The following is a 19,556-nucleotide window of genomic DNA, read 5'->3' as shown; positions in this document are numbered from 1 at the left end:
AGAAAAGGTGTCAGATGAATCGGTGGAATTTAGAGAAGCTTGCGGAAGAGGAGGTAAAGAAGATTTTTGAGGAGGACATCGCTAGAGGTCTGAGTAAAAAAGATAAGATAGAAAATGTAGAAGAAGAATGGGAGAATGTTAAAAAGGAAATTCTTAAATCAGCAGAAGCGAACTTAGGCGGAATAAAGAGAACTGGTAGAAAACCTTGGGTTTCAGACGATATATTGCAGCTGATGGATGAACGTAGAAAATATAAGAATGCTAGTGATGAAGAAAGTAAAAGGAACTATCGGCAATTAAGAAATGCTATAAACAGGAAGTGCAAACTGGCGAAAGAAGAGTGGATTAAAGAAAAGTGTTCAGAAGTGGAAAGAGAAATGAACATTGGTAAAATAGACGGAGCATACAGGAAAGTTAAGGAAAATTTTGGGGTACATAAATTAAAATCTAATAATGTGTTAAACAAAGATGGTACACCTATATATAATACGAAAGGTAAAGTCGATAGATGGGTGGAATATATTGAAGAGTTATACGGAGGAAATGAATTAGAAAATGGTTTTATAGAGGAAGAAGAGGAAGTTGAGGAGGATGAAATGGGAGAAACAATACTGAGATCTGAATTTAAGAGAGCATTAAAAGATTTAAATGGCAGAAAGGCTCCTGGAATAGACGGAATACCTGTAGAATTACTGCGCAGTGCAGGGGAGGAGGCGATTGATAGATTATACAAACTGGTGTGTAATATTTATGAAAAAGGGGAATTTCCGTCAGACTTCAAAAAAAGTGTTATAGTAATGATACCAAAGAAATCAGGGGCAGATAAATGTGAAGAATACAGAACAATTAGTTTAACTAGTCATGCATCAAAAATCTTAACTAGAATTCTATACAGAAGAATTGAGAGGAGAGTGGAGGAAGTGTTAGGAGAAGACCAATTTGGTTTCAGGAAAAGTATAGGGACACGGGAAGCAATTTTAGGCCTCAGATTAATAGTAGAAGGAAGATTAAAGAAAAACAAACCAACATACTTGGCGTTTATAGACCTAGAAAAGGCATTCGATAACGTAGACTGGAATAAAATGTTCAGCATTTTAAAAAAATTAGGGTTCAAATACAGAGATAGAAGAACAATTGCTAACATGTACAGGAACCAAACAGCAACAGTAGCAATTGAAGAACATAAGAAAGAAGCCATAATAAGAAAGGGAGTCCGACAAGGATGTTCTCTATCTCCGTTACTTTTTAATCTTTACATGGAACTAGCAGTTAATGATGTTAAAGAACAATTTAGATTCGGAGTAACAGTACAAGGTGAAAAGATAAAGATGCTACGATTTGCTGATGATATAGTAATTCTAGCCGAGAATAAAAAGGATTTAGAAGAAACAATGAACGGCATAGATGAAGTCCTACGCAAGAACTATTGCATGAAAATAAACAAGAACAAAACAAAAGTAATGAAATGTAGTAGAAATAACAAAGATGGACCACTGAATGTGAAAATAGGAGGAGAAAAGATTATGGAGGTAGAAGAATTTTGTTATTTGGGAAGTAGAATTACTAAAGATGGACGAAGCAGGAGCGATATAAAATGCCGAATAGCACAAGCTAAACGAGCCTTCAGTAAGAAATATAAGCTGTTTACATCAAAAATTAATTTAAATGTCAGGAAAAGATTTTTGAAAGTGTATGTTTGGAGTGTCGCTTTATATGGAAGTGAAACTTGGACAATCGGAGTATCTGAGAAGAAAAGGTTAGAAGCTTTTGAAATGTGGTGCTATAGGAGAATGTTAAAAATCAGATGGGTGGATAAAGTGACAAATGAGGAGGTATTGCGGCAAATAGATGAAGAAAGAACCATCTGGAAAAATATAGTTAAAAGAAGAGACAGACTTATAGGCCACATACTAAGGCATCCTGGAATAGTCGCTTTAATTTTGGAAGGACAGGTAGAAGGGAAAAATTGTGTAGGCAGGCCACGTTTGGAATATGTAAAACAAATTGTTAGGGATGTAGGATGTAGAGGGTATACTGAAATGAAACGACTAGCACTAGATAGGGAATCTTGGAGAGCTGCATCAAACCAGTCAAGTGACTGAAGACAAAAAAAAAAAAAAATTGGTATCTAGCAGGTGTGGCATTTTGGTGCAAAATACAAATTCAATATATTACATTAACTTTACTGATTAGATTATAGATCATGTTAGTTATCACCTCACATCCTTATACACCTGCTGTTGCAAATAAGAAACCAAATATTAAATAATTCCCTCAAATGTTCAACAAGCATTGTAAGTATTGTATTTTTGGCAACCCTTTTAGCCAATTTGGTATTTTTAAATATAAATTGGGAATATTGTATCTGAATTATGTTAAAACTTCTAAGCCTAGAAGTTTTAACATAACTTCTAGGCTTTTTTTTTTACTAAATGTGTTTTTAAGATGAAGTAGTTTATTCAGCCTAGAAGTTATGTTAAATACTTATTTTTTTAAATATTAGAAGAATGTTTTGATTGATCATAAAAAAGTTTTAGTTTAGATGATGTAGACTAAATTGTATGATGATATACCACTATTAAAAACAAAAATATAACCAAATTTAGTTCGACTTCTTATTTTAAATATATTTGTTCCTAAGATATTGCCTATTTTTGTAATTCTGTATTTTTCTATTTGAATATATTCCATGGGCTTTGGTTTCAATAATTCCTGACTAACAGCTTGTTTTGTAATTGTTATATAAAAATAGTCTTTGTTTCATAAAACTACTTATTTACTTATTTAGGAGACTAAATAGTGAATACCAACCTGTTTGTTAATCTATAGAAGATTAATTGTGGTAAATTTAATTTTATCTTGTTTGATGATCTTTACTGGAACTTATGTTATAATAATTTTTTTTTTTTTTTAGGAGCTTATTTCTTTCAAGATTCACTTCAATCTTTAAAAATGGCCCAAAATAAACTTCAGGACTAAAGAAGTTTTGGAAAAAGTCACTCCAGAATCAAAAGGATCTGATGTTATGGTACCATTAACAGGATCTGTATCCTTTATTGTTCATAGTTTTATTTGAGTTAATTAAGGTATAGTCTTTGCAGCAAGATAGGTCGGTGATTCTTTATACTTATTCACAGTTGAAACCAGGTACAGTAGTGTGTAAATTGTTTGAACAGAATGTTATTTAATAAAAAGTAATTTTATTTAGAAAAAAGATCATAACTGTACAATTTGTGAATATCTAGTTTTTAATATCTCCTTTATTTGTAATGATTTCTTTTGGTGAGTTATTGAGTTAAATTCATTTATTAGTTTTTTCTATTAATTTTATGAATATATTTGTTCGAGACTTCACATTCACGATATGGCATTGATTCAACAAGTGTAGTACACTTTTTCTTTTCAATCTTTTCATCATGAAACTATACTGATGCTTTAATGAGGTCAATTTTTGTTGTATAATTCATTTTTGAGAATTGATTTTTGACTTGCCCAAAGATTTTCAATTTAGTTTAAGTCTAGGGAGTTACCTGGCCACAGGAGCACTTTAGGGTGAATCCATTGTCATGCGTGTGATATTTTCACAAGGATTTGCTCTTTCTAGAATTAAATAACAATAATTAACAACTTTCAGAAATTTGAAGAACATGAGAAGTCAATAGTATAAATATATTCACTTAATTTTTTTAAAGTTATTCCTTTTAAATTGTCCTGATATCCTAAGTACACTGTTTTGTCATGGGTGTGACAAAAACTGGACAGCTCACTCCATTTGCATTTTTACTGTTGTAAAAATCTGTGAATTTAATGGATTTTAATCTGTTAACTAGTAATAATGTGAAAAATCATTCTACAGTGATCATGTTCCATGGAAAGAATACTAACTAACTGTCCAAAATAAATACGAGAGGTTTTTAAATAAAAGAGGTTCTTTTCTGTCATGGGTATGACATATTTTTGTCACGGGTGTGACACTGTTCGATTTTAACAACAATGTTTGTTATTTTCAGGAGTTGCTGAGAGTTATTTATTAATATGTTTGATTAAATGAATAAAAACTGCTAAATAGGTGTAGTTATATTTAATTTTGTGAAATATAACATAGATCTAGTTTAAAAACTACAGAAACATCAATCTACATTATACTGTGACAGATCCATACAGACTGTTATGGTGGAAGCAGCCCTTAATGTACCTCCCCTGAAGCCCTGAATGATGGTTCAGGTAGCTTCATAACAATATCACTTGCAGACACAAGACTGTTGTCCTTTTGTTGTGGAAAGAAGAAAATCCAAGAATCTCTTTTCTTCCGTAAGAAATCTATTTGATAATCATAGTTTCTTTTCCCACAATTTGGCCAACAAAGTATTTCTTTGATCTCATACCTGCAAATTTAAGCAGAACAAAGTCATTGATTTCTAATTTGCATGTGTAAAATGTATTAGATTCTCCTTGATCTGAATTATTAGAATTCAGTTTTGTTCTAGATTCAGTATTTGAATCTGTGTAGATGTCCATCTTGCTGTTGAAAATTTGGCGTCTTTCAAATTTTGAGCTACTATTTTGCCGAGCAACTAAACTGTCAGAGTCTTTAAACATGCTTTTACTGCAGAGTTGGGATTGGCCTTACATTTTCCCACCTCTTTTCCAGCATTTCCCTACTTTTGGTTATTTTTTCTGATAATACAAAAACAACTTGAACTCTTTCAACAAATTTAGCACGTGCAAAGAAATCTTCAGCAGAATTCACAGTAAATTCCCTTGTCCTTATGTCATTCCACACCAATCTATGCACCCGCCAATTCCATCTACTGCCCTCTTTCCATGCGATGTTTTTTTTTTTTTTTTGTCTTCAGTCATTTGACTGGCTTGATGCAGCTCTCCAAGATTCCCTGTCTAGTGCTAGTTGTTTCATTTCAGTATACCCTCTACATTCTACATCCCTAACAATTTGTTTTACATATTCCAAACGTGGCCTGCCTACACAATTTTTCCCTTCTACCTGTCCTTCCAATATTAAAGCAACTATTCCGGGATGCCTTAGTATGTGGCCTATAAGTCTGTCTCTTCTTTTAACTATATTTTACCATATGCTTCTTTCTTCATCTATTTGTCGCAATACCTCTTCATTTGTCACTTTATCCACCCATCTGATTTTTAACATTCTCCTATAGCACCACATTTCAAAAGCTTCTAATCTTTTCTTCTCAGATACTCCGATTGTCCAAGTTTCACTTCTATATAAAGCAACATTCCAAACATATACTTTCAAAAATCTTTTCCTGACATTTAAATTAATTTTTGATGTAAACAAATTATATTTCTTACTGAAGGCTCGTTTTGCTTGTGCAATTCAGCATTTTATATCGCTCCTGCTTCGTCCATCTTTAGTAATTTTACTTCCCAAATAACAAAATTCTTCTACCTCCATAATCTTTTCTCCTCCTATTTTCACATTCAGTGGTCCATCTTTGTTATTTCTACTACATTTCATTACTTTTGTTTTGTTCTTGTTTATTTTCATGCGATAGTTCTTGCGTAGGACTTCATCTATGCCGTTCATTATTTCTTCTAAATCCTTTTTACTCTCGGCTAGAATTACTATATCATCAGCAAATCGTAGCATCTTTATCTTTTCACCTTTTACTGTTACTCCGAATCTAAATTGTTCTTTAACATCATTAACTGCAAGTTCCATGTAAAGATTAAAAAGTAACGGAGATAGGGAACATCCTTGTCAGACTCCCTTTCTTATAACGGCTTCTTTCTTATGTTCTTCAATTATTACTGTTGCTGTTTGGTTCCTGTACATGTTAGCAATTGTTCTTCTATCTCCGTATTTGAACCCTAATTTTTTTAAAATGCTGAACATTTTATTCCAGTCTACGTTATCGAATGCCTTTTTTAGGTCTATAAACGCCAAGTATGTTGGTTTGTTTTTCTTTAATCTTCCTTCTACTATTAATCTGAGGCCTAAAATTGCTTCCCTTGCCCCTATACTTTTCTTGAAACCAAAATTGGTCTTCTCCTAACACTTCCTCCACTCTCCTCTAAATTCTTCTGTATAGAATTCTAGTTAAGATTTTTGATGCATGACTAGTTAAACTAATTGTTCTGTATTCTTCACATTTATCTGCCCCTGCTTTCTTTGGTATCATTACTATAACACTTTTTTTGAAGTCTGACGGAAATTCTCCTTTTTCATAAATATTATACACCAGTTTGTATAATCTATCAATCGCTTCCTCACCTGCACTGCACAGTAATTCTACAGGTATTCCGTCTATTCCAGGAGCCTTTCTGCCATTTAAATCTTTTAATGCTCTCTTAAATTCAGATCTCAGTATTGTTTCTCCCATTTCATCCTCCTCAACTTCCTCTTCTTCCTCTATAACACCATTTTCTAATTCATTTCCTCCGTATAACTCTTCAATATATTCCACCCATCTATCGACTTTACCTTTCGTATTATATGTTGGTGTACCATCTTTGTTTAACACATTAATAGATTTTAATTTATGTACCCCAAAATTTTCCTTAACTTTCCTGTATGCTCCGTCTATTTTACCAATGTTCATTTCTCTTTCCACTTCTGAACACTTTTCTTTAATTCACTCTTCTTTCGCCAGTTTGCACTTCCTGTTTATAGCATTTCTTAATTGCCGATAGTTCCTTTTACTTTCTTCATCACTAGCATTCTTATATTTTCTACGTTCATCCATCAGCTGCAATATATCGTCTGAAACCCAAGGTTTTCTACCAGTTCTCTTTATTCCGCCTAAGTTTGCTTCTGCTGATTTAAGAATTTCCTTTTTAACATTCTCCCATTCTTCTTCTACATTTTCTACCTTATCTTTTTTACTCAGACCTCTTGCGATGTTCTCCTCAAAAATCTTCTTTACCTCCTCTTCCTCAAGCTTCTCTAAATTCCAACGATTCATCTGACACCTTTTCTTCAGGTTTTTAAACCCCAGTCTACATTTCATTATCACCAAATTATGGTCCATGCGATGTAGAAAAGAGTATCCATTGTCTTTGTTTACGCCATTGCGTAAAGTAGCTTTTAATCCAATAAATTCAAAGTTAGGGTTGGATCTTGTAGTTGTTACAGGCTTGGTAAATCTATTGTGCACTTCCATAGGGGTTGTCATAGAATAGATTGTTTTGGTGTATTGTTTTCGTTTTCGACTCGTGGCGCCAGTCTGACTGACTGTTGTGTCATCTTTAGTGTCAGTGTATTCATATCACGCATTATTTATTGCTATTTCTTTCCCACATGTTTTTCTCTAATCGTTCTCATACTAACACTTTCACACACACACACACACTCCTATCCATTGCCTAGTTTGCTTCCCCTACTTCTCACCACGCCACCTTTTGTTCATTCCAGTTCAGACTTTTGCGATGTTTGAATGCACAGGCTGGTCCTCCGGCCTGGAGGACCAGCCTGCGATTAGCTTTTGCTTCTCTCTCTATCACAGAATAGATCAGACATTTATGATGTGTTATTGCCTGCGATTTCGCTCTCGTCTCTTTTTCTCTCGTTTAGTGTGTTAATTACTCTCGTCGCCTTTGTGCATTCATAAACGGTGCAGCATTCTCGGTCGCCATATTTTCTTGTTGTTTCTACTCGTCAGTGTTTTGTGAATTTACAAATTTCTATGTTCGCTTTGCCTTGTTTCTTTGATACGTTAATTTTCAAATTCAGTAGATAACCTCTAGTATTGAAAGTGGTTTAGTAACTACAAACCAGCCAATTTTATAGATGCAGAATCTCTCCAAGCTGGTTATTACAATTTTGAGATGCTCCGTATTATTCAATTTCTAGTAACAAAATGTTACCTCTGTTATTTTGGATACGCCATTGTAGACTACGCCAAGGATAGTCTGTATGTATGTATGTATGTGTACTTTAATTTCACGAGTTCATTTTTTACAAATATTTATATGTGATTAAGGCAAATTCAAATTATTCATCATTTATTATATTAAACAGTTATGTTTTTAGTAAAATTAGTGAAATACACAACTAATTATACATTAGGAATTTGAATTTCAAGATTGGCTTATAAAACCATTTCTTCATTCAAGTGTAGTCACAAAGGTGGCTTAGATAACGGTTGTGTTATTATTTTTCATGTATAACATATTTTATGTGCTATTAATGCCAACTATTGTTATTATAAAATTGACTTGTAATTAAATAGTACCTCAGGATTATAAAAGAATATGTATGACACAAACATTATTGAACATGAATGTGTTGGTTGATAACATTTTAGCAACTTCCAGGAATGTTTTCTATTGTACTTCATTGACTCTTGTAACTGCAGAACCTCTTGATTTCATTTGGAAAATAACAATTTTAATGAGACAGTTATAGTCATTTGACAATAATTATTTATAATTTTGTTTCTTTGTTTTATTTAAGTACTAAAACTTGTTATTTGAGCTTCTTCTATTCTACATAATTTATAATGTGTTAGATTATTGCTGTTGTTAATATTTGTAATCAGTGTTAAATATTGTTTTGCTCTTTCAAGTATTATATTATTTTTACAAATTAGAAAAAAAGAAGTCATTAACATGAGAATGGCTAAGAAACTTAAATATTTTCAAGAAAGCTTGCTTACTTAATGAACTATTTATATGATTACTTATTACAATTTGTTTATATTGTAATTAACTCTATCATTTAATTTAATGTAATTTGTTAATCGCAGAGATTAATTCTTATTTATTCATGAACTGAATTCATATTACTTTTCTTAAATTAATCTAAAGAAAATAACTCCTGAAGTGAAGTTATGATTTTGGACTTCTGTGTAATTAATATTGTGATTTGTTCTAGTAATATTTATTGCTTTTGTATTCCATCTTTTAGTTTGAATAATAATGCATTTAGTTATTTAAACTGTTTTTAGACTCGTATTTAATGCAAAAGATTTTCAAAATAATTATTTGAAAAATGTATATTTATGTATTTATCTTTTAATATTATAATTGATTTGTTGATTCAGCTGATATTCCTTGTACAGAATTAAGTTAAGTTTATTTCATAATTTCATTTAATTTTTTTAAGGTTATGATTTAATTGAAAAGGTTAAATTGTTTTTTTTAAATTAAAGTCCAATTTCTTTTGGCAAAAACGAGCTATCTCATTTTATTATTTTGTTAATTTTACCCAACAGTTTCTTTCCACACCAACATTGGAATGCATTAAGCACAGATTAGTGAGTTTGAATTTATTTTTAAATTGATCTGCGCAGCCATCTGAAAACTCAGTTAATTTTCTGAAGTGCTGGAAATAATTTCCCTCAGGAACACCCAGACAGACACATTTGTCATGTGTCACATTGTCACTTACAATTACAAAAAAAGCGAGTCTCATTTTTAATCCAGGTACAGCGTGTAAATAATTTTACTTGTGCTGAGACCAAGTATCTCTGTATCTTGTCCTGATAGGTCGCAACATAATTTTCAGCCAAGTCGATTTGCATAGTTATGTGGTCCTCATCAGTATTTGTTTTATACTCTTGAAATGATTTAGCTTGCATCTTTCTCACACATGAATGAACTTTGAATTTTAACAATTGGACTTTTAATTCATAAATGGCATCCTCTAGTGAACCTTCAAATTCCAAGAGTTTTGGACAATTGTCACATTCACCCTACTGTTTCCAAGTTTGAATAGAGATTACATTCAGAAGGAAGCAAGACATTAATATCACAGATACACGAATCACACATACCAGTCATGCAGTTTTCATTCAAAATATCACAACAAACAGTTCTTAGTAATTCTCCACTGCTTGGAGGAAAGGTTGCAACCGTTTTTTAGGGATTCAATAATGAAACAGATTACAATGATGCAAATGCATACATTGTGAGGGTTCTGTGAACTTAAAAAACATAATTTTGAACAAAGTTCATTGAGCTTTAATCGTTTTATTTTAATTTCTGGAAACTCCATTTGAAACAAGCTGAATGCTTCTTTGACTGTTTTTGTCATACGTCTCTTCTGGAAGGAAGAACGTTTACCTGTTTTAGGATCCTTTATTGAACATCTTTGATGCCAGGAGCCTGGTGACTCAAATCATCACGACAATAAAACTGTATTACTGTTTGTTGAGTGGTTTCATTCAGGGAAATCCGTCTTTATTGATAACTTTTCTCCTTGAAAAGATCTTTTTTGACTTCAGGTGTATCACATACCAGCTTTCTTATTACTGCTAAATTTTTCTCAGAACTGTGTAGTAATGATCCTATCACATTTTTTACAGTCTTGCCTAGTGACTGTGGACATCGATATGAACCTAGTTTTAGTGCTTATTTCTAGCCTTTTCTTCTTATTTTCTTTGCCTACATCTTCTCTTTCTTTCTGCATCTCTTAAACACTTTAATTTTAACTTGCTGATAGTACTAGAATTAATTTCCTTTATCTTCTCTTGCCCTTCTCCCGTTCCTTTACTAAATGCACTTTCTTCATCTTCCTTTTAGCTTTTGCCTTAATTTCCTCATCTGGATTGTAGAACTCATTTTGCCTAAAAAGTGTATAATAAGTTAATAACCTTTCAGAAGAGGCTGAAATGATTTACTTTATGATCCAATTCTTATATGGTAAGGTATACTGTATCACCAAAAATTATTATGTAACTGGATTCAGATTTATTTTTCTGTTAAAATCCTCATTAAATAAAGAAAAATCTTTAATAAAATCAGACTTAGGTTAGTGTACAAATATTCTGTAAATGTATAAAATTGCTGGTATTAATTATTTTATTTTAATTGGGGTGATAGAGATTTTTATGGAATGATAACATAGAAGTGTCATGGTTATGACATAAATAATATATTAATTTTCTTGTAAATATTGATTTTGTAACAAGTAACTAATACATGATATAATGCCTATCCACATAACCTCACTTTCATAAAAGCATATTTAATATTTATCTTACTCAAAGTAGATATAATTTACTTTATTGTCTTTTGCTGTGATGGGTGTGACACTGATACCTGCAATTCTATACATTATGTATTTTATTAAATATTTACCCCCAACTGGATGTTACTGTAGTTTCCAGTATTACTAAACTTACTAATAATTATTACTAAATATTTTCAATGTTACTAAACTTTCATCTAAGCAAAAAATCAGCTGTCTGAAGTAAGCTGATAAAGAACTTGTTTCCAACTTTATTATAAAATATGTAACACTACTCTTGGAATGATTCATTAATTTGAATACCACAAAATAATATTAAAATTTAAATTTAAAATATAATTCTTGTCAGGACAATTAAATATAGCTCATAAACAACAATAATAAAGAGTACTCTTTTATCTTAGAACATTTTTATTTTTTTGTAGTCAGGTTCACTTTTACATGGATTCAACCTTTAATATTTTGTTCTTTGAAAACTTTTTCCAATTTTTTTGGCTGTATGGCCTGGCACCAGATCCTATTAGAAGACTCTGTAGCCTTTTGGGAATTTATTTTGAAGTTGTGTCCATAACCCCTTAACTTCAGAATTTTAAAGTATCCAGCACCATAACATCAACTGGAAGTAATGAACAAAGACCTTTAGATCTTGTTCCTTACTTACCTTCAAAGCACAGGGCCTTCAAATGTGAAACAACCCCAAAACTTTTGAATCCATCGATTCATCAGTTTTAAAATATTTTTCCATTTTTAATGTATGATGATGCATTACCAGAAATAATATTTTGATAACTGATGAGGAATCCATTATTTCTTTATGCACTCTTTATTTAAATTGCCAAGTTTGGATCGATCTTACCTTTAATTTGGGGTGGTCTTCATTGTTAGTTGTTAATTCCAATCAAAATTATTTTTTGTCTTCACTGTATATTCACCAAATTCTCCTCAAGCATTTTATCTTTTGATAATTTTAAAAAAAATAATCATCCATTATGTTTGTTAGTAACAATGAAAATATGCAAAATGTAAGAAAATATAAAAACCAACTTTGGTACCCATAACTATAGTAGGCTGCTCAACATTAACTAAATCGGATTAATTCCACATTAAAATGAGAATATTATAAAGCAGAACTGAATATCACAAAAATAAAAAATTGTGAAAATGAAATAGGGTTATTGATTACTGTTACTTGTTAATAGAAAATTAATAATTTTATATTTATGTTTTTGTTATGACCGTTTATGGTTAAAACAGTGTTTTTTTATAAATGTATGAAGTAGCATGTATTTTATTATTATGATTTTGTTTGGTGATATACCGTATTTAAAATTCTCTGTTTACTTAAATCAAATTTCATTTTCATTGCAGTTTCTTGTTTTAGGTGTCAGTATGAGAAACTGACATAGTATAACAGTACTGGTGTTACCAAACTCTTAACAGACTATGCCACTAGTGTGTTGATTTTACCGGAATAGTGGGAAATACTGGTTCAGCTGGTTGTGTTACTTATATAAGAGAAAGTGTTTTGCTGAAGGGGAGATAAGAATACTGATACTGTAATCAGCATATGTCCTATTCATATATGCTTCAATTGTGGGTAGTTTGTTTTTCTGAGAACATGATGTGGAAAGCCATTAATGATTAAAAAATTAACCATTTACAAAGTAGCATTGTTTGTTCCAATGCCAAAAGAGAAAAGTTGCAGCAAAGAAAAACATTTTAAATTTAATTATATTAAAAAAAAAAAATATTTAAAAATGAGAATAATATGTTGATAGCAGTTAAATTGAATTGTCTATGCCTAGTTAATTGCACAGGACAAAAATATATTCACGTAAATTTTGTGCTACCATCATTGTAGCTATGTGGTATTATATTTGTTTTATACTTCTGTTAAAAGGTTACTTTACTCTATGCTTAGTGTTACATGCTTTGAGCCCTAAAATTCTTTTCCCTAACAGAGACTAGAAATATTACGCTTTTGTACATAACTTATGCAGTATATCATCCCTATTATATATTTTTATGTCATCGTGACTGAACTTAATATGTTAATTTTTTTTTAAAGGAGCAGAAAAAAATGGGTGAAAAGTTACCAAAAACAGGTAAAGGATGAATTATTTTAATTAAATTTGAATGCCAATGTTATATATGCACATGAGTTCAATTAATGGCAAGTGTCTTATAAATTATTGATCTGAGATGGTACAAAACTAACTGCTGAAATATATTAAAAAAAATCTGTTATGAGACTGAATATATGCATATAAAAAAAAAGTAGTATTAATAAAAATCATTGATCTCTAATTACAATTTGCAAACTGATTTCATGTAATTATTTGAATAAACAAAATATGAGTGAATTGTACTTATGAGAGATTACACCAAAAAATTGGGCTTCCAGTTATTGTAATGTAATTTAAAAAAATATCTACTCAGAAGTCATGTCTTGTTTTTTATCATAGTTTCTACAAAAAAAAAACTACAAAAAAATTCTTATTCTAAGTGTATTTTTTTTGTAAAAAAATTTATATTATAATTTAAATTTATTATTACTAGTTCTGTTTTCTGTACTTGTTTAATTATGTTAAGTGAATTAAAAGCTCTATTTTTCTTGAATAAGAAATTAAGATGTATGTACCTGGGACAATAGCAGACAGTGAAAATGTTATTATCGATGTTGGAACTGGTTACTATTTACAAAAGGTAATATAATAAAATAATACACTAAAATATAATACTATTGTTTATGGTATATTATATACATACTACTCAAAAAAGAAATCTTACTGGTGTTTGAGAAAAAAGAAAGTAAGGATACTTTTATAATAGTTTTCCTTCATTTAAAACATTCATTTTAACAGGGTTAATATAACAAGGTGTAATCTTAATTATTATTCATGAATGTTTTACCCCAACTTTGTGTATATATTCATATTAATTTTTCATAAATTTCTTCTTCTTTTTTAATTCTAGGAAAATTAAAAACAGATGTAATACATTTATTATAAATAAAATGTATATATAAAACTGTAGATAGGGAAGCTTGGAGAGCTGCATCAAACTAGTCAAATGACTGAAGACAAAAAAAAAAGACAAAATATATGTGTGTATGTTACATATTATTTTCCTTATATGCTAATGGGGTCGTTCAGTAATTAAAGAGACTAATTTATGACTGTATACAAATTATTATGTATTCAAAAATAATGAAACTAACACTACTTTTCAGCATAATCCTAGGTGACATTTGGGCACTTGTTTTCTTTTTCTGTATGCTTTCTTTATTCCAGTAGTAAAGAAGTTTTCACCTTTGTATTTGAACCATTCTTCTATTGCATTCTTTACTTGTTCATTATCATTGAATTTGGTGAAATATAAAAATTCTATATCTTTCCTTTGTCTTTTGAACTGTACAGAAATGAACATTATCATTCAGAAGAATTATGCCTTTTGAGAGAAAACCAGGATATTTCCTCCTTATTGTGGCTTTCACTTTATTTTCTAGCATGTCACACTATTATTCATTGATAATTGATAATTACATCTTGTTCTTCCAAGTTATTGCAAAAAAAAAGGCCTAGATAGTCCAAAAACACTGTTTGCATCACTTTACCTGCTGATATGTAGGTTTTTGAATTATTTTCCTGGTAGGTAAACTCAGATGTTTCCATCATAGTCTTAATGACTATCAGATATTCATAGTCTAACGTTTGGATTCCTGCTGAAAATTATGAATGCCAAGTTTCAACACAAGTTGTTTTGTGATTTAAAATGTATTACCTTCCGTTAAAAAAATCATCACTTAGTTCCTTATTAATGTAAATTTAGGTACCTTTTTTTATCTAAAGTGAACATCTTAGAACTCGCCTTGAACATGTTTTGTGTTAATTCAACTTATCTTTGTTAAGGGAATGAATAGTGTCAATACTTGCACTACATATTGTAGCAATTTAAATTTTTTTTATGTATCTACCCTTGTTAATAAGATCATTTTCCAAAGCATCAGTTGAAACTTCCACCAGCCTTCTGTTGTGATAAAAAACAGTGATGCTTGTTTTGCTATATTTAAACTGTCCAATCAGTTTATAATGATTAATATATTTTTTGACCTACTGTTGTAACATCTGCGAGTGAATTTTGGCCTGTTTTAAAATCTTATCACAGCACAATACATATTTTAAGCAGAGCCGACATTTTGAAATTAAAACAAAAGAGGCTATGATAATGGATATTTTTTTTGAACAGCTGATATTTCCTATATTAGGAATACCAACAAGTCTGGTAGTTTCAGTTATTTTATTAAATAACTTTAACACTGTTTAATTATTGAAAGACTGATATATATCAATAAATTTGTTAAAACTTAAATATTCTTATGTACACTGTTTCATTTATGATTAAATTTAATTTTAAAAACTGTATTTATTGATTTGTTTCTGTAGTTGTGAAAATTAAATTTTTCCACAAAGAACAAAAAAGTCTTATTTTTATAAACTGGTAATTTTATTGTCAAGAAAGAAAGATAAAATAAATTATATATAAACAATTTATGTTCTAGATCTTATCTTCTTCAATGCATTATCATATTTTCTGATCAATACTGATAAAAGATTACATAGTGTTGCATTAAAGCACATTCTCTTCTGAGTTGACATCTTATATTCACTTGTTTATAAAAGGAAACAATTCATAAATTCCAAAAGAAAAAAAGATAAGGGTGATATTAGAATGAAACAAATGAAAGAGGCATTTAATAATAGCTTCAGGAATGTCTTAAATTTTTTTATGAAATTAGTTAAAGTGTTAGCTCTTAAATAAATTACTCTGAGGGGGCAGTATATTGTAAATTTATAAAATAAATTATTTCAGAAACTTTCGAAGCCAACTGTATAAGTAGTGGTGAAAGATTACTCTAGTTTATATTATATTTTTCTCATATCAATGTATCATTTTTATTATTATTAGTTTATTTAATTTTTTACTATATATGTGTGTATTGATTTTTTTCTGTTCATCAGGATATTGATGGAGCAAAAGACTATTTCAAAAGGAAAGTTACTTTTGTTACCGAACAGATGGAAAAAATCCAAGCTGTGGGAATGGAGAAAAGTAAAATTAGAGAAGGTAATTTAATCTTAAATATTGTTTTTTTTATATCATTCTATTGAGTATATTACTTTTTGTTTGTATAAATTTAAATTTGTTTTTAATTATTCAGTTTATTTTTAGGTATTCATTCTAAATTCTACAAGAATTTTGTTGAGGAGGGATTATTTCCATTGCAGCATGAATATTTTCTTATTACTTTATTTTATCTAGTGTATTTTTGTGTTTTCACTAAAGAAGGTTGGAAGTCTTTAAGTGTGTGTGATAGTAACATATATTATGGGGGTTTTAATTTTTTTTTGTATGTGATTGCTGTTGCTCACAGTTTCCAATTTTTGTAGTCTATTGCCTATTCACCATTCACTCATTTTTGTAAGGCAGTTTCCAAAAATCATTCCACCTCCTAATAATTATAAGCCTGGCTGGCTTCAAATCTTTTCATGCTTAGATGTGTAATGCTACTAACTAAACTGAAAAGAAAATATCAAAATTAGATGTCAAAACTGACAGCAAGGCCAGACAGCAGGTGATAAGATAGTTATAGTCCGTGGTAGCATTATCTTTAGAGTCATAATTAAACAATCAGTTCTATCTTAAGCATTATGGAGAATACTTTGGATGTTAGCAAGACAACTATTTTTTTTTTTTTTAATATAATAGGTTAGAAAAGAGAAGTTGTAAAAAGAAATTTCTAGTTCAATGTTAAAGTACATTTCAAAGTACAAAACATGTTTAAAATTACTTTTCTATTGGTTTTGTTGGACCTGGCTTGACATGAATATTACTGTTTAGTGAATTGGACAACAATATGGTATTTGATTGGAGCAGTTATTTAGATAATATATATTGTATTATAATAGCATGAGAATGCATGTGCATTCTCTTTCCTTCGTGTTGAAGGAGAGAGAAAACTATTGAAAAGAGGAGTATAGTAAAAGCAGCAATGTAATTGAAAAGCACATTATTAAAGGTAGCTGGGTGTTTGGTGGATTGGTCATAAACAATGTTTCCTAGTGCTAGCTGTAACATGAGGTTGTAAAAGTGACTCCTGTTCTGAAATGTTGTAAGCTTGCAGGAATAGTTGTAATATGTGACTACTGGAAGAATTATAATTAACAGTCTTCAGTTCAAAGGATTTTCCCAACTTTATATTTTGTGATGCAGGAGTGCACGCACTTATACACACATTGAAATGTGATGGTAAAATTTTGAAGTGGAAATGTGATGCAATAAGGTAACAGCAAGCACTATCTCTATCCAATTAGTTAGTTTTTATATCCAGTATGCAAAATTCTAAAGAAAAGATTCTAAAATTGTTGTTAAGATTGGATACATTACTTATTCAGGACTGTTGGAGTAGATATTTAATGTAGTAGGCATGCATTATGCACAGCAACATGAAACATTGATCATGTTGATAATATTAATGCAAGTCGTATGACAGTCATATGTTTTGCATTACTTGTTTTTTATGGTTCCTTATATTTTAAAATTATGAGGCTAATATAAGCAAATAAGAACAAATTTGAAGGTGCGAGACTATAATTGTTCATCTCTTAGGCCTATCTCTTGCTTACCCAAACTACATCTTCATAAGTTCTTGACAGCATAATTTATTTCTTATGAAGTGTCCATATTTTTCATCTTTCTCTCTTTAATCTGTTTTGTTGACAATTAACCAGTTTAATAGTTTCCATTACTTACTTTTTAATTCTGTTTATTAATTTCTCACCAAGCATTCATTTTTAAGATTTTTGTCTCGGCTAATTTGATTTTCTTTTCCTTGGTTTTCTTTGTGAAGCATATTTCTAATACAGTTTAACTGTTCTTATTACTGACCTGTATGTTCTTTTTTCTTTGAACCATTTTCCGTTTAAGTTTTAGTCATGTCTGTATTCTGTGGATGATTTCCATTTACGTAGATATTAATATAAAAGCATAAAGAAAGCACTTAGTTCTTTGTTCTAGGTAGGTAATTCCCAAAGTGGTTGAATACCCATCTCAAATAATTTCCTACCTTGAGGTGTTAATTAATTAATTATACTCTGTAGTAGATATAATAGCAGTTGTATTATTGAAATCTTGCTGCTTTAGAAACAAGTTGTTATTCTAATTTGATAATTATCTTTATGTTGTGATGAATTTTGTAGTATTTAATTTTTTGTTGCGGCTGTAATAGATGTAATGGATACAAAACTTCAAGCTCAGCTTGCTGCTCAGAAGCAAGTACAAGCACAATAAATTTATTATTAATGGATTTTTTATTTATTTATCAAATATACTATTAATACTTGCACACTTATTGTCTTTTTTTATTATGATTTCATTTTGTTACAATTTACTATATTTCTTAATGATTCGTATTTATTAATAAATATATTTTTTAAATGTGCTGTTAATTTTTTTGTTTTCTTAATTATTGTGTTATTTTTTTTTTTAATTTACCATAATAAAATTGATGTTAAGGATTTTCATTTGTAACCTTCTCTCTTTATTATTGTGTTTAACTTATCCTTAAATATCTATTAATATTAATTTTTATTATTATTAATTTATCTCAAGAAGTTTGAACACTTGTCCATGGAATACAATATGGTTGGTAACTTTTATATTAATTTGAATTTGGAACTTTTTGTTGGGATGAAAGGAAGAGATATTGTCACATACTTTGATGGATTGGCAGTCTTGTTTTTTTTTTTTAACTGTAGTATATATATATATATAATAAAAAGAAGGAACTACGTGTTTAAAAGTAATTTACTTTTTGTTTTCTTATGTAGTTTTGAGCCTCTCACACATTCTCTCACCAAATTAATTAAACTTGGATATCTTGTATCCATCACCAACTTCATTTTCCTTTTTATGATATAATTGGTTATTATATTATAAGGTTCAGTTTTTTTAGATTTATTCATCAACATGGTTGTCTCTTCATATTCTGTATAGAAGCTTCTACTTTTCTTGTATGCTAATTGTTTTCATCTGCAATCTTTTTGCAAGTTTTTGTAGGTTGTTTTGTCAGTCTATTCCATTTCTTTTTAAAATACAATATTATGTTAACTATTTTACTTTAAATTTTTTTTTTATTGTCTGTTTCAGTACATATTAATTTCTGTAAGGGGAGTGTTTCTCCATACTAATGTTAGGAACATAATTTTAGTATACACGATTTTGCCATTCAACTTCTGTTAGTGTTTATCAGAACTTTTTTAAAGCATGTGGCCTGAAGATTTGAAAATATTAGTATAAATAATTTTTTTTTTATACAGCTTGTTCAAAGATTTAATAATTTTTAATATTTTATAAAATTTTTAGATATAGTTTAATCAAAAAATCGTCGTGTTGCACTTACTACCAATAATACATAAAAATAGTATCAAATTATCTGTAGTCATTTTTGAGATTATTATAGTGTATGTAATATCTGAAGGGAGGTCAGTAGTGCACGGTGGCATCCCCTCCACTTCGCTTAACATCACTTAGCGACTTCTCATAACAG

At 29.8% G+C, this 19,556-nt stretch overlaps 1 protein-coding gene across 14 annotated transcripts in view; it reads left to right on the top strand.

Annotated features, from left to right (window-relative positions):
• The window catches only part of LOC142331012 (putative prefoldin subunit 5), a 122,359-nt gene that overhangs the window by 40,485 nt on the left and 62,318 nt on the right, over positions 1–19,556 (top strand). For 11 of the 14 annotated variants that reach the window (XM_075376570.1, XM_075376576.1, XM_075376578.1 and 8 more), the window contains exons 2-4: positions 2,915–3,046; positions 13,580–13,654; positions 15,970–16,075. In XM_075376570.1, coding sequence (XP_075232685.1) covers positions 3,026–3,046; positions 13,580–13,654; positions 15,970–16,075 — 202 coding nt within the window. In that variant the 5' untranslated portion in view covers positions 2,915–3,025. Of the gene's footprint in view, positions 1–2,914; positions 3,047–13,579; positions 13,655–15,969; positions 16,076–16,180; positions 16,463–18,236; positions 18,407–19,556 lie in introns of those variants that run through there. The other 3 variants (XM_075376571.1, XM_075376567.1, XM_075376566.1) reach the window with 3 other exon arrangements.

This window comes from Lycorma delicatula, chromosome 10 (assembly GCF_047948215.1).
Source record: "Lycorma delicatula isolate Av1 chromosome 10, ASM4794821v1, whole genome shotgun sequence".
Classification (NCBI taxonomy): Eukaryota; Metazoa; Arthropoda; class Insecta; order Hemiptera; family Fulgoridae; genus Lycorma; species Lycorma delicatula.
This window is presented reverse-complemented; position numbering and strand designations above follow the sequence as displayed.